Genomic DNA, 25,499 nt, shown 5'->3' with positions numbered 1-25,499 from the left:
TGGCATTGACTTCCCATCTATGAATTAGGGACCCATAAGCAACATCAGTGCTACTCGAAAGGACTGGAATAGTCATATTCATGATTCATCTTTGGGTATAGACTGGATAGATATATTTCTTAAAAATCCAAGTTTAAGATACTAAGTGCTATTTTAGATAAAAAGAATTTTCATTTTATTCAAGTTTTATGAAATCATAGTCATTATTATATATTTCCAAAAGTACTAATGCCTCATTAATTATACAATATCCATGACACTTTTTTACAGGCAAAAACAAAAGGCACTTACTTATTTTCTAAGATTGAGAGCCACTGATTAATATCACTGTAATGTTTTGGTTTATTTCTTGGTTGTTGGATTAGGAAATCAGTGTTTGGAGCATTATATGTTAAAGATTTGTCAATAATAAAAATCTATAGAACTTTGTAAAATAAGTAAAACAGATGTAGTGACCTAGGTTAGCAAATGAAAAACACATCTTAGCATTATCAGTGGTATACTCACCTATCTCCTCTCACCTATCTCCTCTCGCACCATTACCAGCCACTCTGTTCTTTTACAGAAACGTGGAAATACACCAGCATTGTCTTATTCTATCTGTATGTCTTAGATAGTCTAAAGAAACAGACAGGGACTTATCAAGGTGGAAATGTTGTGTTTGACCCATTTTCTTAGCTTGATCCCGGAGACTTTTCTAGATAGTTGTTGAAATAAGTCAGTGTTTCAGCTCCTGGGCCTGGAGGAAGACCAGCAGAAAGGAGCCCACGCTGTAGAGCATCTGCTCTGATCTGAAGCTCTGGTAACTGTGTGGTTCCTCTCTTTCTGTGCTTACTTAGTTCTATGACCACCCTGAAGACATGTCTTCAGAAATGGTAGAGGAGAAAGCAAAATGATAAAGTAAGAAGGTGACACGCATGTGTCTATTATTTAGTGGACAATAGAACTGGGTTTTTAACCAAAATGTAAAAAACAACAAATCCTTACATCCCTCCTCTCTAGCCTCTCCCTTCCTCTGTCACAGAGATTTCCTCCATGAATAATATGTGGGTAAAAGGCCCTTAAATGTCAGAGCGTATTTTACCAATAAATCATGTGTTTCTTTATTGAAGGGACCTTTTAAGACACTGTTGTTATGTATTTCAGTGGTTGAAATTTCTTTTCTAAGCATTTTTAGGTTATTTTCTGGCTAACCTGTGTCATAGAGCAAGTGTACAATGTAGAGTCAGATAAAACTTTAAGAAAAAAAATTCGGAGGACTCCCAGATCTCCAGAAACCTCTTTCAAGCACATTTAAAACCACCAAGCTGCTGTGCCCTTGGCATTTCCTGTTTGCTGTTCTCAAAGTTGTGAAGATGCTGACTCACTTTGACAGCACTGCCTGCTTCCCAGGGATATCGAGATGCACTTTCGTTTGCTTGTTCATCTGATTTGGCTATCTTAAGAAAATGTCGTAGTATGTGGAAAATGAAGACAGAACTTGAAGGACAGAGTTCAGTCATATTTGTACAGGTTTCAGAGACTGGAATCCTCTTCTTGTCCTCATAGGATCATATTTGAAGTTCAACCCCAATGACTTGCGCATTAACAGTTACTGTTGCTTTGCAGATACAGCCATGAGTCCTCATGGATCAGCTCTTGGAGGATCCCTAAAATGCCTCTCACCAAACACCCTCATGAGTGAGCCTTTGCCTATTGGCAGAATCTTGGTTGTTGGGAAGCCCTGTCAAGAAAGACCATGTCCAGTGTCGTGGTTCTCATACAGGGTGATGTGCAGCCTTTTCCTACTTACTATAACCCTAGAAGAAACAGGCAGTCTAGAAGCAGATTAATAAGGGGCCTTAGGTTTCACGAACCAAGGTCCTGGAAGCAGACCGTAGGATCTCAACACTTTGCTAGGCTTAAGAGAGCATCAGCTTTCATTGAGAGGAGTGGGCTGAGAGAAACAGACTTCCCTGGTCATCTGAGTTGCAGTTGCTCATTCAGGTGCCTGTACTGTTATGATCCCACTTTTAGGACAGACTTGATTTGGGAGCCTTGCTCATTTCACATGAGAGGTTTTGTTTTGATTATCCTCGCCCAACTTTGAATGCCAGCCAATTCCCGCATCTTGTCACCACCCAGCAGGCCTCCTCTGGTCTATACAGCAAAAGACACAAGGTGTAAGCAGTCCATCTTTCAAGATTTGAATTTCAGGATTCCAATATAGTCCAGAGTGATACAAATGGATTTTGACTTTTCCATATCACTTTTTGCTCATCATTTCCGTGTATTTATAGAGTTTTTAAGGTAGGGGTGTTCAGATTATGATATTTAAATTCTGTTTAAATATCCACCTAAAAGAAACTGGAACTGGTTCTACCTGGAACAGGAAATGTGCAAGCAAGCCTGGAACATCTTGTCAAACCAGGAAACAAGGAAACTGACAAGGTTAAAGGCTTATATCAAAAGGTTTGAGAACCAACCTGAAGAGACTTGTTTTCAGCTTCAGTAATAATATTATTTTCACCGGGTCAGTCCCATAAAACATGCTGAGAATCACAAGTTCATAAAGCTACAGAAACAAAGCAAAGCCCTCTCGTCAGCTGTCACCCAGTATTATTGTGTCGTGGTCTGTTTGATTCTTGAAATTGAGAAGTGTTTGTTTGATGTAGGTAGATGCTCCATTGTTTGGGGCATAAATATTTATGATTGTTATGTCTTCTTGATATATTACTCTCTAATACAGTATAAAATGTCCTTCTTTGTCCTTTCTGATTAACTTTGGCTTCAAGTTCACTTTATCTGATATGAGGATAGAAACCCCTGCTTGTTTATGAGATCTGTTTGAATGATATGTTTATTTCCTGTCCTATTACCTTCAGTCTGCGGATGTCTTTGCCTCTGAGGTGAGTCTCTTGGAGACAGCGTATTGTTGGGTCTTGTTTTTTAATCCAGTATTCCGGTCTGTATCTTTTGATTGATAAGTTTAGGCCATTTACATTCAGTGTTATTACTGAGACATGATTTTTATTCCCTGTCATTTTGATTTATTTGTTTTCTTAATTTGATTAGTTTCTCTGTTGATTGACTATTCTAGTGTAATTCCTCCCTTTGCTGGTTTTCACTTTTACTTTTCATTTCTTCATGACATATTTTATTGAGTTTGTTTCGTAGTGCAGTTTTTCTAGTTGTGAATTCTTCTAACTTATGTTTATCATGGAAGGTTTTTATTTCATCAACAATTCTGAAGCTAAATTTTGCTATAGTATTCATGGCTGGTATCCATTTTCTTTCAGAGCTTGATATATATTATTCCAATACCTCTTAGCTTTGAGAGTCTAGGTTGAGAAATCAGCTAAGATCTAGATTGGTTTCCCTCTAAACGTGACTTTTTGTTTTCTCTGATAGCCTTTAAAATTCTATCCTTATCCTGTGTGTTAGGCATTTTCCTAACAATGTGCCTTGGTGTGTGTGTCTGTTGTAATTTTTTTATATTTGGGATCCTGTAAGCCTCCTGTATCTGATTTTCCATTTCATTCTTTAGGTTTGGGTAATTTTATTATTTCATTAAAAAGATTGTTCTTTCTTTTGGTTTGTATTTCCGCATCTTCATCTGTCCCAATAAATCTTAAGTTTGGTCTTTTCATGATATCCCATATTTCTTGGAAGTTCTGTTCATGGTCTCTTACCATCTTCTCTTCATGATCAACTTCATTTTCAAGATTATATATTTCGTTTTCATTGCCTGAGGTTCTGTCTTCCACTTGGTCTAGTCTGTTGGTGATGCTTTCCATTGAATTTATTTGATTTATTGATTCCTTCATTTTGAGGATTTCTGCTTGATTTCTATTCTCAAAATCTCATTATCTCTTTATTGAAGTGATCTTCTACTTCCTGTATTTTCTCTCTGGTATCATTCCTTATATCATCCTTTTCCTTGCAGATTAGTTTAACTATGTACATTCTAAACTGCTTCTCTGACTTTTCTTCCACTATGGCATCAGTGGATTCTGTTATTGAAGTATCTTGGTTTGTTTGGAGTGATTTGTTCCCTTGTTTTTTCTTGTTGTTTGTGTGTCTCAGTATGGATCTGAGGCAGTGGAGTTTCTACCCCATGAACTTGTAGTGTCCCTTAAGGTTTCCAGTACCTCACTTGCTGAGAAGCTACTTATCTGCTTTCTTGGGTTGATACCTGGAGCAGCCAGGAAAGCAGTCACCTCTATTCTGCCATCTTGCCAGATGTCTCTCATCAGCTAAGAATTTCACATAACCAGCTCATCTTGAACTGAGAGCTGTTAGACTTGGCAAGAGATTCAAGCTTTTATTCTGCCTTTGCCATACCACTGAACCTCAGGATGACCAGAGTCTTGGGGTAGAAGTTGTTTTTAAATAGAATTATTGCACTAATGAATGAAGAAGGTTAGGATTACAGTAGCACCCACCATTTGGAAACCCCTAATTTAAAAAAAAAAAAAAAAAAAAAACACTTAGGCAATGATCATGAATAGGTGTAATATCCCAAAAAGGAGTAATAGTCACTGTGTCCCCACATTCCAACGGGCCAAACCCAGGAGCATCTGGATTAGCCCCACAGCTCACCCTCTGGTATGGTGTCTACCGGTTGTAAGCCTCTATATGAGACCTGTGGGCACCAGGACTCTCAAACCCCATGGCCCTGCTTTCTGTGAGCCTCTTGTCAAGTTAGGAGGGAAGAAAACAGGTATGAGAGGTGCAGGTTGCAATGCTGTAGAAACTCTGGGGGAGGTGAGGGGCCCCTCATGGACGACCAGGGAGAGCGTCACAGGAGCCGTGGAAGGAGCTGGGGAGCACTGCAATTCTCCAGGAGGTTGAGGAAGCGAAGCAAAGTCAAGTCCAAGGCCATCAACAGAAAGTAGAGCTGTTTAAGAGGAGCACCAGTGAAGGACCAGTGGCCCTGCCCAGCCCACCGCGCAGGCTTCTTCAGCCCCCACAGGGTTCCGAACGGCCAGGTGAAAGCAGACCGCGAACGGCGAGAAGGGCAGCACCACGGTTCAGTGTGGAGGTGCCGGCTCACAGGTGTCCGCAGAGTGTGCTCCCACGTGTGCCCTTGGCAAGTGTCACTTTTGTAAATCTAGGGATGCACTTCGAACCTGGCATTTGCAGAACTGCCCAACCCGTTGTTCATAACGCGAAATCAGGCTTGGTGCTCAGAGCAGGGTGCGTAACTTCAGAGACACTGTCCGTGCTGGGCAGTGAAGCTTGGAGTAAGGAAAACTATATAGAGTCCAGGGCGAAAGGAAAGCTGATATTCAGAAGGATGTGCCTGTGGCAGTCACTGTATTGGTAGATTTATGGCCTCCCTCAATGATGGCCTAAACCATGCACCTTTCTTTAAATACTGTAGTGAAAGCATTATTTAAGAAATAGGAATACTTAAACAGATTTATGATTCTCCATGTTGATGCTGCACAAGACATTGGGGCAATACTTTTTATTCTTTCCCTCTTATATGAAAATTTAAAGTGTAATTTCTCTTGAAAATGAAAACAAACAGGTTACTGTGTTCTTTCCTTATGGGAATCTGTTGTATAGATGAAGCATTTCCAAGGCCAAGAACCCAAGAGTTATTTCAATTAGAAGATTGTCTAGGAGGACATGAGTATGTTTTGTTATTAGAACCCGTACAAACCTAAAGTAGTTTATAGATTAAAACTTATACTCTCCTGGCTCCTGAACTTTGAAGAGAAGTGGAAGCTTACATATGCAGGCCAGGTAAGCTTGGATGAGTGAGCATTTGGCTCAGGAAATCAAAGCCAAGGATAAGTTATGCCCAGAACATCAGTCAAAAATAGCTCTGATTCCAAGTTCTGCACAACCCTCACTGTCTCAGGGCACTCTTGTAAACTGTGCGTAGACATCTCTCAAAAGCTTCTAAGTCCAAGAAACCAAGAAAAACACCTGTGGCAGCTTTCTCTGCATCATAATGAAATGGGTCTCTGAAAACGAATTCATAACCAAGCAGAATTCTGCTAAATCAGATAGCTATGTAATTGGGAGACTGTTGTGACTGTCTCCAAGACGCTGGAGCTTGGGATTTCTCACTGTCACGGACCCTTCCTCTCTGTACCACGACAATAGGTAGAGAGAGAGATGGTGTTTGAGTTAATCAACCTTAAGCCACTAGAGGCAAAACCAGTTTGTTATCCTTTATGCTTTGTGAGTGTGCAAATTCAGATATTTATTCAAATATGCCCTAATCTGGAAGAATTTCTTTGGGGAGGACAGATTAAGACATGCTGAAGGTCGATGCCAGAATAGACTGTGGCAAGAGTTTACAATTAAAATTGATGTTATAAATTGAATTTGACAATTTGTAACAAAGATTGTATAAATTGTGTTCTACTTATGGTCACTTTATGATACATTCCAGTGTTTTAAAGAGGGAAGAAGGAAGAACAAAATTCTTAATTTTTAGATGAAATGAGTAAGGTTTCCGTACTTCAGCTTTGGAAACTTTCCAGTGTCCATCGGGCTCCAGGAAACTCAGGGGATTGTCATGGTATTAGAGCCAGTCAGAGGTGCCAGAGTCAAAATAGGCCGTGCTGGCCGTAGTAAAGGCCCAAGTGGGAGTGTATGTAGGTCACTTACATGCTTTGAATTTAGACAGGCCGAGTTTACACAGTTATTTTACAATTAGACTCTGGAGAAACACTGAATGTTCTGAATTTTTAAAAAGGTGCTTGTTTCACAATGTATAAGAAAATTGCAACATCCACTTGAATGGTGGTCCCCGTGGCTGGCTGTGTGTGGAGGAGCCAGGTGGGAGTTCTGTTTATGCCACTGGTCCTTGCCCAACGGAGCTGGCATTGGTGGTGGGGAGTGTTTGGAGCTGACAGGGTGGCTCAGGACTAAACACAAGTATTTTCTTAGCTTCACTCAATAATAAACACTCCTTGCATGCAATGAAAATGATTAAAAAAAATAGAATGTAGTGTTCTTAAGTGGTAGGATTTAATCTCACAAGCATTTATTGAACATTTGCTGTGACATAGCGTGGGAAGTTCAGGAAGTACTGATAGGAAAGCAGGGAGACCCCAAACCCAGTTGACCCTGGTGCCCTTTCTTCTCTCATGGGGACTCTAGTCCCCTGTCTCTTAAAATGCTTCTCTCTGTGTTACACTCAGCAAATATTCCCAGCCTTCCACACATAGATGTTCATGACAGAGGCACAAACTGGCCCCACAGGAGACCTGTGCCTCCCGAGGGTTTGGGCCTCCAAGGGAAAACCAAATTAGCAACATCACAAATTCTGCTTTTGTTTGTACCAGCTGCTACTGTGGAGTTCTTATTTAATGAAAATATTTGCTTTTCCATAAATACAGTAAATTTCCTACCTCTTACTTGTCATAGCAAAGAAAGCTCTTTAAGTGGTAATCAAGGGATGAAGCTTATTTAAAACAAGTCACCATAACTGAAAATATTGTCAGAAACACCATCTGCACGCTTTATGAATTTACCAATTGTTCTACCGCGTTACTGCTTTAAAGTTGTTGTTGAAATTATTTTTAATTAATAAATCTTTAATTTAAAAAGGAGCCTGCTTATGGAAAAGAATCAAGTCCGTGTGGTTTTAAGATGACCAGGGCAGCCCGAAGGATCTGCTCCCTGTGCTAACCTTAGAATGGAATCCTTAGTTTGCGTCTCTCTGGCCTTCTCCTGCTGTCCCTCTGTCTGGCACACCCTTCGAACACCCACAGATGTCTCTCACGGTTCAGATCTTGTCACCTGTGTTCCCACTGTAGAGGTAGCTCCCTGGCCACCCTCTGTAGTGTTGTGCACCGTGTGCCCTCACTCACATCACTTTGCCCTATTATCTTGTCCTTGTTCCTCCCTGCAGTTACTTCATTGTCACCAGTTCATTTTCTGTCTCCCCTTCGGAATGGAAGCGCCTCGAGGACAGGGGTCTTGCCCATCTCATTTTCAGTTGTATGCCGACACTTACAAAGGGCGAGGCCCATGGCACACCCTCAGGGAATACTGGCCTCATTGAATGAAGGGTGGTTGCAAGAATTAAATAATGATGGTAGGACAGTGCCTCATGCATGATGGGAATTCAGCAAATGGGAGTTGGCCAACTCTCCCTGCCCATCTGCCTAAGCCCTCTGCATTTAAGGCTAGGCTGATTTAATTAATCTACACTGTTCTATCTTGCATGGCATTTAATTACACTGAGTACAGTAAATCATACCTCACTGAGTACAAAGTGGTCCTCCCTTTGTGTTCATTTGAATATAATGTAAATTTTTTTGTCTGATTTTTCAGGCCGTCCTTGCTGGAAGGAACCATGAATTGGCATTTTTCCTTCTTCCTCTTGACCACAGTGACTTTGCCCTTTGTGTGCTCCCTGTTCAACCCTCTGCCTCTTGAAGAACTAAGCTCCAATATAGGGATCCAGGTTTTCAATCAGATCATCAAGTCGCGGCCTCATGACAACGTCATTGTCTCCCCCCACGGGATTGCATCTGTGCTGGGGATGCTGCAGCTGGGTGCCGATGGCAAGACGAAGAAGCAGCTCACCATGATGATGAGATACGGCGTGAATGGTGCGTGCGCTCTCTGCTGCTCTCCCGCGAGGCCTCTGCGGGAGTCCTGCCTTGGGAGGAGCATTGCAGGGTCTTTGCTGATAGCCCTGAGACGCAGAGCATCCAGAAGGTTCTGCTGGCGCCAGATGGGCCAAGGGTCAGCCTCTTCTGAAGGGAAGATGCTCACGAGCCAGGAGTTAGGGGAACTGCCTCTTTTGGTGTGGCTTTGTGTCAGCCACTGTGTCTCTCAGTTCCCATCTCCTGTCTCAGCTGCTTGCATGGTGGACACAGCTAAAGGGCATTGAGTCATGAATGTACTTATAGGTCTGGAGCTCTCCTGTGTTTCCACTGTGGTAACATCCCAGGAACATGCTCAGGTGATAAAAGTGCATGGAGCCACACATGTGCTTGTAAGAAAAATGGGTGAGATGAGAATGCGCTCTGTGGACTGAACCACGGGCAACTTTCTGACATGACCATTGGGAAAATTGGGTGAAGAGCCCATGAGACAACCCTTTCTGTTGCTTTAAAACTTATTAACTCCAAAATAAAAATGTAAAAAAACTTTTTTTTCAAATTAAGTATCAATGAAAGAGATTTAGTTTTATCTAAAGAAAACCCCATTTTTAATTACCTATTTAAATATTTAACCATGCCCACTTGAGTCGGGGCACTGTTATTTAATTTAGGTATTCTTCAAAGTCACCTTCTACCTGCTGCTTCCCCAGTGCAGTGCACAAGGGAGCAGGACTGACTTCATAGCCCTTCTTGCCACCAATGTTCAGTGACCTCAGACAAGTCACACGTCACATCTGGGTCTCAGCTGCTTCATTGGAAGTCAAGGGAGTTTTCCTACCTGCAATCCATTTCCTACCTGCAAGCCATTCAGTTCTAAGAATCGTCCCCACCTTGGTGCCTTTGGAAGGGAGAGTAAGAAGAGGGGGCAGGGATTAGTGGTACTGAGTGTCACACGCTACGTGTGCACTGGCCTGGTTCTCAGCGTGGCCTCCTCCAGGGCATCTAGGACCAAAGGCCGAGCTCCCCTGCTCCATTGTCACAGCATGAAACTCCTGCCCGAGTCTGCAGTTTGTTCACCTGTTGGAAACAAGGAAGGGATAAATTCTTAGAACGTACTGTTCTGCCCCCTGTTTGCATGTTCAGAAACGGGGTGATTTATAACTTCATTGTGAATCACTGCTAAGATTTATGGCCTTTTGTAGTGTGATCCAGGGCCTGCTAGCCAGGACAACTCCAACACAGACACTAGGTTTTTGGGTTTGTTTTAATGCTGAGCCACATGAATTTTCAGTCATTATTTCTGAGATTTTTGTGATATTGGCCCGTTGGCCACCAAATCTATCCCCACCCTTTCTTCCTGTAGAATTGCTAGCAGTCACATGTGAATGGTGACTTCAGAGTGCAGGCTATACTGGCCCCGGAGGCCCGGCCCCTGGGAGCTCAGCGGTGACACTCCCATTGAGGAAGGAGGTCAGTCTGGGACAGTGGCAGAAGATCTGCCCTGACCTTTTCTCCACAGGATACACAGGCCTTGTGGAGGAGGCCCAGGCCAGAGCATGCTGGCACTTGGAAGTGTCTTCAGCCTCTCCAGCCTGGTGCTTCCTCACTTGTAAATGGGCCTTGGCCCACAGGATGGTTGAGGGGGTCAGGAGAGGTCTCAGAAAGGCCCCTGAGTACTGAAAGCCTCTTTTGGACCATGGGATGACCTTGCCCTGCCCTTGTTGAAGGGGTCTGAAGGGCTTGTCATTTAGATGACAGATTGGCCCTTTGGAAGACTGTCAGGGTGACCCTGGCAGGTTATTTTAAGACAGTGTCATTTTGAAAAGACCCCAAGTGATTAAGAAGGGTCTGTAATTCAAGTTCTCTAGAAACACATCTCATCCTTATAACTTATTTTTCTCTTTTTCATGGTCTAAAACTAAATGGAGCATATATGAATGGCTCATGTAAAATAAAGCTTATGTTGCCATAAAATTAATTTCTTAACTTTTTGAACTTGAAAGCAAGGAAAAATCACATTGTTCTGGTTGGTGGCACAAGGCAATTTTTAATACTTTCTAATGCTTATTTCATCTTTTTCTCCCCCAAAAGAAAAAAAAGTATCACATTGTTAAATCCTTGGCAGGAATGGAAGTAGCACTTACAATTTGTAGATGAGAAAGAGAATGAATTAGGAAGCTCCCTTTTCTGATCCCCACTTGGCTACAGAGCCAAGGAGCATGCCAGCATTCACAGGGACCTGGTGCCTAGAACGAACCCCAGAGGAGTGTATATCATGCCAGGAAGGTGTTGAGTAGCTGGCGTGTCCGCTTTGATACCCAGCACAGCTGGCTGCTTAATAACTCTCATCACTGAGCTCCACCTCCCCTAAGAAACAAGGCCTTTGAGAAGCAGAAGACCCGCTGCTCCTACTGTCCTCTGCTGTTCTCGTTTGCTAGAAGAAGGCAGGTTTAAAAACAAAGCTTTTCTTAATGCTCTTCTAAATATTCCTGCTTTTGGGTTTTTTTTCCTTTAGGAGTTGGTAAAATGCTCAAGAAGATCAACAAGGCCATCGTGTCCAAGAAGAATAAAGACATTGTGACAATGGCGAATGCCATGTTTGTCAAGAATGGCTTTAAAATGGAACTGCCCTTTGTCACGAGGAACAGAGACGTGTTTCAGTGTGAAGTGCAGAGCATGAACTTTGAGGACCCAGTCTCCACCAGCGATTCCATCAACATGTGGGTCAAAAACGAGACCAGGGGTGAGTGGCCACACTGTCTTGCGGGACTTTGCATCGGAGTAAAGGGGCGAGTTGGACTCCAAGACAGGTGCCTGCGAGGCCACAGTCCCTCCGCTGAGAAATGCCAGCTGGGAGGCCCCTGGGGCGGGGGTGGAGCCCGGCCTCCCCTCGCTCTGCGCTGGTCTCCTCTGCAGTCCTTGCCCTTGGACGCTTGTCTGTTTCAGAGGTTTTCTGGCTTGTCCTTCCTGCTTTTGCTGCTGCTGTCCCCTCGTCTGGGACGTCCTGCCTGTCCTTGGTGTGGCTTAGCTCTTCACCTCCAGCTGCCTGCTGTCCATCCCCTGACCCTGGATGCCCTCCTAGGTTGCTTCTGGCCTATGATTACATGCTTACAAGCCCCTATTACAGCCCTTTCCACCTCGCAGGAAGATCACTCGTTGAGGCGTCTCCTCTGTCATTAAAGGAAAATGTCCACCATTTTAAACTTGGTTTGTAAACCAGAGGTGTCTGTGGAAATGTTTAGAAGGAGCTGTGGGCTTGAAAAACAGAGGAATGTTAGCTTCCCTAAGACTAGGAGTGCAAATGTGGGCACCTGTGGTCACAGAGAGTCAGCCGTAAGAGTGGCAGCAAAGAGACTCCACAGGGAGAAGCCAAAGACGAAACGAGGGCAAGTGGCCTTCGGGGCGTGTTTCCTGAAGCACCGTCCTGGGGCCTGCGCATCAGAATTACCTGGTGCGCGTCTAGGATGCAGGACTCTGGACCCTGGTGACCGAGTCAGAATCTCAGAGGGCGGCACTAGTAGCCCATCACCTGCTTACCTGCGTGAAGGTGTGAAACCTTTGGAGGAGCAGGTGAAAGGTGAAGGATGCTCGGGGGAAGTCCCCCCTGCTGGCTTGGGTAGATCCCTTCTTGGTTCTCTGTGCAGTCCCTGCTCCCTTCCACCACTGACTCAGGCACCAGCCACGTGCGTTCAGTGGTGTTTCTGGGCCTGGAGTTTGTGTGCTGGAAAGATGACCAGCTGGCAGCAGGTGCTCTTAGAACTGACTGGTCCCTGACCCTGACTCTGGCTGATGATTATGTGATGTCATTATACCAACCCAGCCTTCCTCTTTATCTGCAGGATGGCAATATTAAATTATGTTAGTGTGCCACCTGGTGGTTTTCAAATATTTTTAATATTCTCTTTAATATCTTACAATAAAATTCACAGATCATATACCCTCTGCACACATATACCAATTTTTTTTTAAAAATGAGGACAATGTCAAACTATTACACAGGGGAAAGTAAAAGTCATTAATACATGTAGTTCATAGCTAAACTCTTGGGTACAACTATATGCAAAGACATAATAAAATACTAGATTCTTAAAATAGTGTGAACTGATAGCTAAAAAAGCAGATCGAGATGGCCGTGCTATACTGGTGACTCAGAAGCCCTGAGCTGTTTTATCACCATTGCTGATGCAATTTTTTCTATAATTATGGAAAATGCTTGATAAATTTCCAAACAAAAGAAAGCATAGGCTCCATTTGATTTTATTTGGCTAGTGTCACATTTCTGGCAAGCTCAGTGTACATTAAAAGTCTGCAGAATACATGCACACATCCATATCTAGAGATAAAGAGTTTGGGTTTACATGCAAAAAGAGTGAGGTTCTGGGCTCAGATGATTCTAAGCAGGCTTCTCCCTACAGATATGTGAGTACTTACACGTCATGCGAAGGGCAGGGAGAGTCTTGAACACGGCAGAGTGTGCAGCTTCTCTGGCTACTGGCCACACAACCAGGGATGCTCCCACAAGTTTCCCAAACTGGAAGATTGAGGAGTTCATTCCAGGGAGATGACAGTTTCTCCCTTGAAGAGAGGGAAGGCCAAACATGCAAGCGCTTTGCAGTGTGCTGGTGATGGGTCTCTGCAGTCTCAGCTTCTCCAGGCAACCCTTGTGCCTCTTGGTCCCCTTGCTTGTCACCCTGTGTCCCACCTCAGACCCACACATGTATCCAGCAGCCTGGGACATTTCCGCCTCGGCTTCCCTACGTTTCCGCCTTCCTGTGAGCGGCATGATAGCTGGAAGAGCAGGTTCTGAGTGTGAAGCTCAGTTCTGCCACGTCTAGCTATGTGATCTTGGGCAAGTGACTTGACCTCCCTGTGCCTCACCACCCTTCTCTTTAAAATGGAGATACCATAGTGATACCTATGAGGATAATAATAACGGCATGGAGACTGTCACGAGGCTACAAGTAATACACTCGAAGCGCTTGGCAGAAGCCTGGTACTCAGGAGCTGTTCAGCGTGTGTGAGCTACTTGTTATTTCCAGTGATGCTTCCTCTCGGACCCCTTCCGTCCCAGTCCTGCCGACTCCATCAGACCCCTTGGAGCTCTCAGTGCCACTACTCCGAGGTGTTGGTGAAAATCGCAGCTTCGCGCGTTTCCAGATCATTTATGTCACCTCCCCTCTGTGTCACCCACAGCTCTTTGAGGGCAGGGCTCATGTTTTGGTTTCTTATGTAAGAGTGCCCCAGCACCAGTAGGTGGGAGGGCATCCCAGGATGGTGGCCGGCTGGATGAGACACGCATTTGTGGCAGTTACTGATGGCCGGTCCCCGTGTGCCTTCTCGCCTCCATTCTGTGCTTCTCTTCCCTCTTTTCCCCTTAGCCTTTCTTTTCCTCTTTATTTCTTCCTGCCTCCTCATTATTTAGTGGTCCTAAAAGTAGAAATTGCAGACATTATTTATTTATGCAAAGAAAGGGCTGAGGACGCCTCCTCAGACACTCATGGCACTGACCGCGTGCGATGGCAGGGCTAGTGGAATGCGCGGTGGCGTGCCTGGTCTAGTGCAGTTCAGGTCAGCTGGGGAGGGAGGCATGCTGAGATGGTGTTGTGGTGGTGCTAAGCCTCGGGCTTTATGGAAGGCCAGGGAGGAGGCATCTCCCAGGAGGTGGGGAGGAGGGTCACGGGAGGCTGGTAGGTAGAGAGGACACAGCGCGACGTCTTTAAGTGAAGCAGGGACTGCACAGGGTGATGCTTCCATCTAAGGCAAGAAACAAAATTCACTGCCTGGGAGCCAAGTCTGAGGAGCGCACTGTTGGAGGAGCGGACCCGTCCCCTTGACACCTCTTCTCCCTGGACAGTGCAAGGCCAGCCTTGTTCTGAATTGAATATATCTGTTGGCAGCTTACTCCTTTCAGGTCCTGACTGAAGGTGGCACTGCTGCCCCCTTGTGGCAGTTAGGAGCTGCGGTGACGCTGTCGTGGCTCAGGCACCTTCACCTGTGCCATTTGCCATGGCTCGTTGAAACGTTTAGTCCTGGTGCCCCAGGATCCTCGTGAGCTTCCATTAAAAGGGTTTGATGCTCTCCCGCTGAGTTAGACAGCCTGGCCTCTTCAGAAGTCGTTTATTTTACTGTCATCATTAGAAGAATTATGTCTGAAATTTGTGTCATGCATTGCTTTATTGAGCAAAAAAATTCAGTGAACTAATTTCTAATAGTATGCACACGTACACACACACACACACACACAGAGAACTGAGTGTTCAAAGACCAAGAGAAAAGAATCTAACTGAAAACCCAGCCGGGTGTGCTTGCACACACCTGTAATCCCAGCTGTTTGGGAGGCTGAGGCAGGAAGATTGCAAGTTCAAGGATGGCCTCAGCAACTCAGCAAAATCCTGTCGCGAAATAAAAATGCCTGGGACTGTAGCTCAGAAGTAGAGATAGAGCATTTGCCTAGCATGTTTGATCCCCAATTTCAGAAAAAGAAAAAGAAAAGAACAAAAGACAAGCTTCAGCCACAGATCACCCTTGGGAAGAGCCCCTTGAGCTATGTTCACTGCTTCATTCCCGATGCAAACACGACAGACATCCCTGACATCTCGTGAAGGGCATCGTCTTTCGAAGAGAGCAGGTCGTCCAGACTGATTGTTTCTTCTTATCTGTATGATGTCAGGACCTAGTTTGATGCCTGACGGGTAAATGGAGCAACCACTGTTCAATTTTAGCCCTTCTTTAAGTAGTTATGAGGCCATGTGATAACCAGGGATTCCAGACATTTCTGAAATCTTGAGAAAAATCGAGCACTTCTCCTCAGTAACTCTGCGTGGGCTCAAGTGTTCGTTTTTCAGGTGTTGAGTAAACCCAGTGAGAAAAAAACCAAAGCAAAACAAAATCCACTTAGGTTGTGGGGACCAAGAACCTTCACCAGCAGTTACATGTGTCAGTTGAAAATCAGTAAAGTTAGGGAAAATTAACTAGACAGAGTTTATTTGGATAAGTAAACTTTCCTAAAACATGGGAGTGAGGGGAAATTAGCTGTAATTTCTTAATTTGAAGTTTTGGTATCCCTTAACTAGGGGATCTCCACATTCTTTTCCAGTCTTGGATTTTTAACTTTTTTTTTTTTTTTTTTTAGCAGTGCTGGGGATTGAACCCAGGGCCTTGTGCTTGCAAGGCAAGCACTCTACCAACTGAGCTATATTCCCAGCCCTTTAACTTGTTTTAAACTGTCCTTGAACCTTGTAAATTTGGGTGAGAAAAAACTGGAGAGTATAAAAGGGTGTTTGAACTAGTGTTTTTTTAAAGTCCTTTAAGAATCCATTGGGTTGTCATTCCACTAATCAACAGTTGCCATTTGCCCTCATATTGGCCACCAGTCCTGAGGTTTCTCCTTGTTTGCTCTTGAACTTCACAGGCATGATTGACAGCCTGCTGTCCCCAGATCTTATCGATGGCATGCTCACCAAAATGGTCCTCGTCAATGCAGTGTATTTTAAGGGTCTGTGGAAATCGCGGTTTCAACCTGAGAACACCAAGAAGCGAACATTCGTGACAGCAGATGGGAAATCCTACCAAGTGCCGATGCTGGCCCAGCTCTCCGTGTTCCGGACGGGTAAGTTCATGCTGGACAAGGCCCGTTCTAGAACTCACTGGTGACAGAAAGGCTCTTGAGTGCTTTAACTTATTCAGGAGTAAATCTTACATTTTGTTTTTAAAAAGTAGGGGGCAGGGCGGGGTGCTGAAAATTGGGATTTTAAAAAGCACATGGTAAATCTGTATATTATGTGCTAAGGTTTTATATTAATACGAAACATGTAGGGTTTTTTGCTTGAAAAAGATGAAAGGATAATTCACAAAATAAGGATAAATAGGCATCAAACACATGCAAGCATTATCATCTCATTGTTAGCAGTCTTACATTTCCAAGTTAAAAATGAAGGTAAAAATTAAATGTATTTTTCACTTAATAGATCAACAAAAATTAGAAGGGTTGGTAAAACCCAGGGAGGCTCCAGAGTGTGGGAAGAGGGCCTCCTGAGCTTGGTGGGTGGTGGGATTAGTGCTTGTTCCAGCTCTCCACTCCAGGAAAGATAATCACCCTCTAGCAAATAAGTAGATGTCAGATATAAACATATTGTCAACCCTCATATCTGAGATTCCATATCTTCAGATTCAACCAATCTCACATTGAAAATATTTTTAAAAATTGCACATGCAGACATTCTTTACTTGTGATTATTCCCTAAGTAAAACAGGCTGTATCCCAACTATTTTTTATGCCCTTTTCTTCGTATTTAGCATTGTAAGTAATCTAGAAATGATTTGAAATGTATAGGAGGATGTGTGTAGATTATATTCAAGTACTTCATCAATTTATATAAAGGACTTGAGTACTTGTGGATTCCGTTGTCCTTGGGGATCCCAGAAGTGATACCCTGTGGAAACTGAGGAAAAATCGCATGGTGGAGTATTTGTGATGATTAGATTTCGATACACAAATAAAAAGATTTTACCATCTATGGTTGATTGCAGAAAACAATCTGTGAAGCAGCAGATGCTGATGAACCTTACACAAACTACTTTTCAAATATTCATGTCTATTGAGAGATGTCTCGAAAGATGTTGACAGTGGTAGGATTTCAAATAATGTTTTTATTTGAGCGTGGAATCTCTTTTAATGTGCGATTATCAGTTTTATAGTCAGGGAAAAGTAATCACCGATATCTGTCGTTGTAGCCAAGTCAGACATAGGTACCCAAGGCTAGCGCTTTCTAATTCTCCTTCACTGAAGCACTCGTGATCTGATCAAACCTTCGTTTTTCCTCTGGAAGGGCTCAGGCTACACCCGGATATGCAGGTCCCCAGTGTTACTTTTTCATGTTCAGGACGATCAGCTCCAAACAGCTGGACATGTTGCCAGCTGCCTAATTTGGTGAGGTTAAGGAATGGTTCATGGGCCCACAGTCTGCTTCTCTCGCCTGTGGATTATCCATCATCAGTTAAGCTTCTATGGGAAAAATTGCAAACTTTTTAATCAATAAATGTTTTTTAAAAAATAATATGTATTTTAAATCCCCATGGAAAGGTATTGTCCTAAACAACTGAGCAGAATAAATCCCTTCTTGTAAAAAATCGATGCATTGTGATTATAGATATTAGTGGGATTCATTGTCACGCACTCATACATGCACACAACATAATTTGGGCAATTTTATTCCCCAGTACCTCTCTTCTCCCTCCCCGCTGGTCCCCTCTCTTTACTCTGCTTGTCTGCCTTCTATTTTCATGAGATCTCTCCCCCTTTACTTCCTTTTATCTGGCTTTCACATATGAGAGAAAACACATGACTTTTGACCTTCTGAGTTTGATTTGCTTCACTTAATGTAATGATCTCATGTTCCATCCATTTTCCTGTAAGCAGCGTAATTCCATTTCTCCTTATGGCTTAATAAAACTCCATTATGTTTATACACCACATTTTCTTTATCCATTCATACATTTATGGACTCCTAGGCTGGTTCTGTAGTTTGGCTCTTGTGAACTCTGCTGCTATAAACGTGGTTATGCGTGTATTGCTATAGGATGACAACTTTAATTCCTTAGATAAATGCCCAGGAGTGGTACAGCTGGTCCCGTGCCCAGTCTTTTGAGAACTCTGTGTACTGTAAGTGGGTCCTTTTGCTTCAAAGTGGTTTCCACTTTCTGGTCTCACTGAGCCCCCGTCTGGGGCTGGGCTGCCTAAGCAGATGTCACTGAAACACTGATGCTACACCCAACTCATGTCCCAGGCTCAGCTGTTTTATTTTAGGTCAACTTTTGTACACATTCTGCATTCTATTAAGAATTAAAAGTGAGACGTTCTCTTTGTATGTTTACTTCTGTTGCTGATTTTTTAGACAAATGTATGGGAGATTAAAATTTTTGCTTTTATAGGATTATAACTTTTAGCAGATGGACTGCACCTAGAGAGGAACACCTCGGGGTAGCTTTTCAATTAAGAACTGATTTGTTCAAGTAAATATGTGTGTGTTCTAGAAAATAATGCACAAATGCATTTTTGTCATCAAAGATGCCACTCAGCAGAACATCAGTGTGTGCTGGAGGTCTTCCCCGTGCCTCCCCTTCCCCGTGCCCTCCCTTCTCCACCCCACAAAGCTGCTCCAGTCGACCCCTCTGCCCTCTGACTTCCTGTGGGCTGGGCTGGTGGGGAGCTATCAGGTGATGGGGTGAAGGAAGGACAGGTTTGGGGCTTTGACCTCTCAGTCCTGTCCCTGAAGCGCCACCACCTTGCTCCATTGAAGATCTGTCCTGCCGAGTGAGGGCCCAAGTGCCCTTCCTGGGTCGTGGCCCTAAGGCTGGCAGTGTGCCCCCTGTCTGCTGTGTGGCGTGCTGTCCCTAACAGCTTCTCTCTCCTGCCCCTGCTCTGTAAGTAATGCTGTCTTTAAACTCTGCTGAATGACCCTGTCTGCTGTCTTTCTGTTTCCTGCCCTGACTGGTCTGCTGTGAACTCAGAGCTGGGTAGGAGCCTCCCCTCCTCGCTCCCTCACAAGCAAACACAGAGACAGCCTCCTACCTCGTCCTCCTGCTCCGGCCTCTCGTGCCTTCAGGAATTTACTGAGTAGTGGAATTGGACCCAGCTGCTTTCATGGGTGAGCTGCAGGGCACCAGGGGGTCCTGTGTGGCCTGGTCTCTTGCTCTACCACCAGAGGGGCTTTCGCCATGACAGGCAGCTTGTCGTCACCTGGGGAGGACGTCCTGCAGGCTGTGGTGTGCCCACGCAGGCCTGTGTTGCCTTGACTGCAGGCCGCTCATGCAAACCCTTGCTGTTGTCCCCTCTGCCAGTGTCACCAGCGGGCTCAGGGGCTATTGTGCCCACACTCACATGACCTGCAGTGCCACCTGCCAGATGTTTCCTGGGCCTCAGCCAAATCTCCCTGTTGTTGATCACTTTGCTGAAACGTGGCCATCCAGTTCATCTTTCTACGTGTCTTCCCTCGGCCGTCATCAAGACACCTGAGAAGATTCACTTGCTGACATTTAGGAGAGAGGGTGGAAAATAAAGGAGAGAAATTCTTCTGACTTGCGCCCCAGGAGGTGTAGATCCTTCAAGGATATTTAAAAACTAGAAACTTTAAAATATTTTTTAGTAGAAGTGTATTTCATACCCATTGCAAGACCAAATGCAATAGTATGGAAAGCAGAAAGGTGTTCCCTATAGTCTCATTTCCAAAGATAAGACTCCTACTAAATGCCAGGTGTATCTTTTGAGATCTTTTCTATAGATATGTAAAATGTTTATGAAGCTTTTGTGCATATATAACATTAACATGTAATTTCTATTCCATAATCTTGCTCTTTTCCTTAGCAAATATATTATGGAAAAATTTTTTTGCCAGCTTGTGAGGATTTAGATGATTTTATCAGCTGTGTGGTATTCCAGCATAAACTTGCCTTAATATCCTATGGATGACCATTTATTTTTTCCCCATAATCAACAGCACTGCAGGGAGTACTTTTTTTGCTGGGTGGGAGGTACCAGGGGTTGAACTCAGGGCCCTCATTCACTGAGCCACATCCTGAGCCCCTGTTTTGTATTTCATTTAGAGACAGGATCTCATTGAGTTGCTTAGCGCCTCACTTTTGCTGAGGCTGGCTTCGAACTCGCAATCCTCCTGCCTCAGCCTCCCAAGCCTCTGGGATTACAGGTGTGCACCACTGCACCTGGCTCGCAATGAGTGTTCTTATACATCAGTTTTCAGATACTTGTATCTGTATTTTTATTTTTATTTTTTTTTATTTTATTGTAAACAAATGGGATACATGTTGTTTCTCTGTTTGTACATGGCGTAAAGGCATACCATTTGTGTAATCATAAATTTACATATGGTAATGTTGTTTGATTCATTGTTATTTTTTCCCTTCCCCCACCCCTCCCACCCCTCTTTTCCCTCTATACAGTGCTTCCTTCCTCCATACTTGCCCCCCTCCCTAACCCTAACTCTAACCCTAACACTAACCCTTCCCTCCCCCCATTATGTGTCATCATCCACTTATTAGTGATATCATTCGTCCTTTGGCTTTTTGAGATTGGCTTATCTCTCTTAGCATGATATTTTCCAATTTCATCCATTTGCCTGCAAATGCCATAATTTTATCATTCTTTATGGCTGAGTAATATTCCATTGTATATATATACCACAGTTTCTTTATCCACTCATCAATTGAAGGGCATCTCAGTTGGTTCCACAGTCTGGCTATTGTGAATTGAGCAGCTATGAACATTGATGTGGCTGTATCTCTGTAGTATGCTGATTTTAAGTCCTTTGGGTATAGGCCTAGGAGTGGGATAGCTGGGTCAAATGGAGGGTCCATTCCAAGTTTTCTAAGGAATCTCCACACTGCTTTCCAGAGTGGCTGCAACCCCACCAGCAATGTATGAGTGTACCTTTTTCCCCACATCCTCGCCAACACCTGTTGTTGCTCGTATTCTTGATAATCGCCATTCTAATTGGGGTGAGATGGAATCTTAGGGTGGTTTTGATTTGCATTTCTCTTATTACTAGAGATGTTGAACATTTTTCCATGTGTTTGTTGATTGCTTGTAGATCTTCTTCTGTGAAGTGTCTGTTCATTTCCTTAGCCCATTTGTCGACTGGATTATTTGAATTCTTGGAGTAGAGTTTTTTGAGTTCTTTATAGATTCTGGAGATTAGTGTTCTATCTGAAGTATGATTGGCAAAGATATTCTCCCACTCTGTAGGCACTTTCTTCGCATTGCTGATAGTTTCCTTTGCTGAGAGAAAGCTTTTTAGTTTGAATCTATTCCAGTTATTGATTCTTGCTTTTATTTCTTGTATCTGTATTTTTAAAGGTATTTGCTTGAATACAAATTGCTGAGTCAAAGTTGTTATTATTTTTTTTTGTCTTTATGGTTATGATTTAGACATTAGGAACTTTATTCTGCAAAAAATCTACAAAAAATAACCAGACTTGTGTTTGCAGCTTCCTTTTTCCTCCGAGTTTCCAGCTCACACCTGCCTACCCGAGTTACTTCTCTGCTTGCTCCCTAGACTGCCTATGCACCTTCTTGCCGACTGGGTCTCCCCTGTGGTTCTTTAGCAGCAAATGGCTCCAGTGCTTCCCTGGTTGCTTCGGCACCCCTCCCTGCTCTGCCATTTCTCCAGACTCCTCTTGGACTCCGGTCTGCAGTGTCCATAGCTATATGGAGTGGATCTATTTTTTGTTGTTTTTATTTCAGTTCTACTAACGTGTAACCTATACAGTTTCTTAAGAGCTCAGGAAATCCATAGTAACTTGTAGTATAAGGAAATTAGAGGGACTTCCATTTATAAAGCTTTCCTAATACTGATTATTTAAAATAGTCTCTTTGAGTTTTAAGGCCAAGTAGAGTTCTTAACATTTCAATGAGTTTAGTCATGTCGTCCGTTGTAGGACTTAAAAGTGGGAATAAGAGTATTATAGAGGACTTCCCAGGAGAACTGGATTGTCCCCAAAGTACCCCTTCCAGAAAATTCTCAAATCTTTTCCACATTTCCAATACTTGACCAGTTTACTTATTATAGTTCCCATGAGAAGTACAGTTGATTGCCACTCATCTAAGAGAAAAGACTTGTCTTTTCTCTTATCAGACCGAATGAACCTGCTTCCCATTGTATGTGCTGCAGAAATGGTCACTGAAGAGCCCATGGTGACTGAAGAGTCACCAAGGTTGAGGAGCAGGTTAGCAGGAGTGGACGCTCTGGAGGAAGAAGCTTTGGGACCTCAGCGGTTCCGTGCCCTGATCCTGGCTCCCAAGCACCTTCCTGCTCAGGAGTCTTATTCCAGGGTAGCAGATGTGGTGATCCTTACGGATCCATTCTGTGGTCACTGTGAGTAGTGACCCAGTGTTGAAGAAGTGAGCAAAGTCCTCCTGGAAGTCTTGGCCACGTGCCAGCCTGCGCTGAGCACTCTATGTATTATCATCTCAGTCCTTTTTCTTGTAAGGTATTATCACAGCATTTTACAGATAAACGAAGTAAGACCTGGACCTAAGGGACTTGCTGAAGTCACAGAGCTGGTGTACTGTGGAGGGAGTCTTGAATCCAGGTCCCAGGATTCGGGAGCTGGGCCTTGACCACAGTGCTCTTCTGCTATAAAGGGTATGTTGGGGGCAGTGCTGTGGTGACTGGCGGCAGGAGAGGAGAGGTGTTGGTTTCTCTCAGCTCCTCAAGCTGCCCCCTAAAGCTCAGCGTGGGTGTGGGTGGAAGCCTGCGGCTGATGTCGGTTGGATGCTGCAGTCAGATGCAGCAGCAGAACCTGGAGATGAGGTGTCACGCATACGTGAGCTCTGGATGCGGAATGGTTCACAGTTCTCAGCATTACTACCAGTAACCGAGTCCAGTCCAAGATGGCTTAGCAGTGGACGAGTGTGCCAGCTCGCCACCGCAGGGCGTCCCAGCCAGCACACCTTTTCATTATTCATAACCTCAGTCCTTCTTAACAGAGCAGTAAATATTTCTAGAAGCAATTAATGCCTCCAAGTCCTTGTTTTATGCCCTGGAGCAATGATTTATTAACTACTTACCAGATTTCACAGTTTCTAAAAATTAGCTCTGCCAGAGTAAGGACTCTGTTTCCTTCTAGGATTAAGAGGCTTGTCAGGAAGTGATGATCTCTCCTTTTCTCTCATTTCACATTGACTTTGCAGTTTCTACTGAGGCCATTTCGTTGTGCAGATGGAAAGTGAAGATGTGCAGTGCTAGCTGATCCAGGTAGCCAGGCCAGAGTGACCTGACTGCATCCTGAGCTGAGGCGGGCGGTGCCAGGGCCCTGAACTGCCCTCAGGCTCGCGCGTCCTGTGGGACCAGGAGAGACCCCGCAGCCCGACAACACCTTCCCAGGGGAGCCGCCGTGATGCCAGTGTTCTAGCGACTTCACTCTTATCATAGTTTATGGCTAAAAGCGTTTGATCTGTAACAAAGCTTGTGCCCTTTTCTCTCTCCCTGGACTGGTCCCTCCCAGACCTGGCTGTTGACGTTCCCCACCTCCAGTGCAGAGATGGCAGGGGGCATCCTCAGAGCATAGTCCAGAGAAACTCGTGAATGAAACCCACCTTCATTTCTTTCATAACTGTGTTGTCCCCCAAGATCATTTGGAAGTGTGGGAAGAAATTCACTGGGCACAGACCCCGGGCCAGGCCTGCCCAGGGCTCAGCCGTTTTCCCATTTACTCCTCACGCACTTTGGGAGGCACAGACTGCAGCATCCCCACATCCCCATGCTGTACACAGGGGGCGGAGAGGTCGAAGGGCCTCACCACGACCAGACTCCTTAAAAGCTTGGCGTGCCTGGTAAAACATTCCAGAAATCCTCCAGAAACCTAGGAACACTAGCATCCCATTCATCTGTTCATTTTTGTGACTCTTTTCATTACATTACTGGTTTAAATGTTTAATTGAATATTTAATTCTCTGGCATGCTCTATGGAAAACTTTCTCCAGGGGGTAGTTAGTAGCCTTCCTGGGCTGCTTGCCATGAGCTGGGTGGCAAGCTGGCACCTCCATGACTGTGGTTTTTTTTTTTTTTTTTTTAATTCTTTTCTTTTTTTCTCTTGATTGTACACATATATGTAACAGTACAGTTTAACATAGATGCTAAGAGCATTTTTCATATTTTTTCATATTTTACGAAGAGACTTGAAACATAGACTTTCTATTATTATTCACACCCATAGCACATCCAACTCTATAACTCCTGAATGAATTCATTACGATTTGTTTAGAATTTAAAGGCTTAATGGCAAAAATTAGGGGAGAAATAGAGTGTGTAAGTTTATTTTACATAACTGACTGAAAAATAAATTAGATAATAAATAGAATTCAATACGGTCTCATATGCCCTTGAAGGAGGTGTTACCTGATTTGGAGGGTGATCACTATTTCTAAATAAGCGCCTGTTGGGAACTTCTGTGACTGCAAGTTCACAGAATCCCATAGCTGTGTTTTCCACCAGTGCTCAGTTTTGCTGCTTAGTAAACGTCTTAGCCTTTTTTGTTGTTGTTGCTATAACAAAACTACCCAAGACTGGGTAAATGATAAAGAATAGAGGTTTATTTGGCTTGTTGTTCTGGAAGCTGGAAAGTCCAGTAGCATGGTGCTGGCATCTGGCAGCATCTGGTGAGGGCCTTCTTGCCACATCATAACGTGGCGGAGGGCATCGCAGGGTGAGACAAGCAAGCATGCTAACTCAGGCCACTTTTCCTTTTCTTATAAAGCCACCCATACCATTATAGGGACCCCACTCACTGGAGCTCATCCTCCTAATACCATCTGTATGTGAATTCGCAGATTAAGTTTCTGACACATGAACTTACAGGGACACAGTGAAACCATATCACTTGCTAAATAATGTTAAACATTTTACATGAAATTAAAATGTCCTGTGGTCAAATTGGTTTGGGAAATATGGAGACAACTAGAGTTAAGTGCTTTTCTTGGCTGTGAAATACCTCAGAGTATGGATTCTGAATCTGCAAGAAAACTTGTATGTGTGTACTTCCAAACTTACTATGATGTGGAATAACTCTGTCTGTAGAGCAGCTTGCAGGTAGTGTATGCTGTAGACAACATTTTGAGAAATGCTGATTTAAATCATTCTTGAGGTTTTATTAGGAGGTGTAAGTACCATAAAATATCTACAAACCCTGGGGGGCATAGAGAAGGAAGTCGGGGTAATAGAGTTAGGCAGGTTGTTTAACTTCTCTAATTGTGACCTCCTCTTGTAAAATAGGGCTGGCTGAACCCACCTCCTGGAGACTGAGGTTCTGCATCTGTCCAGGTGGTTGGTGTGGGCTGGCAGAGTGGGCCCTAAATGACAGAAGCTGTCTCTCCCTTCTCCTTCATACGCACGTAACACATTTACCCAAAATAAGGACCATAGATAA

At 43.9% G+C, this 25,499-nt stretch overlaps 1 protein-coding gene across 1 annotated transcript in view; it reads left to right on the top strand.

The window, feature by feature from the left end:
- Window positions 1-25,499, top strand: part of SERPINE2 (serpin family E member 2) — a 58,764-nt gene that overhangs the window by 24,947 nt on the left and 8,318 nt on the right. The window contains exons 2-4 of the mRNA XM_079135145.1: window positions 8,284-8,564; window positions 11,077-11,304; window positions 15,973-16,170. Coding sequence (XP_078991271.1) covers window positions 8,306-8,564; window positions 11,077-11,304; window positions 15,973-16,170 — 685 coding nt within the window. The 5' untranslated portion in view covers window positions 8,284-8,305. The remainder of the gene's footprint in view (window positions 1-8,283; window positions 8,565-11,076; window positions 11,305-15,972; window positions 16,171-25,499) is intronic.

This window comes from Sciurus vulgaris (assembly GCF_902686455.1).
Source record: "Sciurus vulgaris genome assembly, chromosome: 3".
Classification (NCBI taxonomy): Eukaryota; Metazoa; Chordata; class Mammalia; order Rodentia; family Sciuridae; genus Sciurus; species Sciurus vulgaris.
The sequence above is the reverse complement of the archived record's forward strand: the minus strand, read 5'-3'. Positions and strand labels throughout refer to the sequence as shown.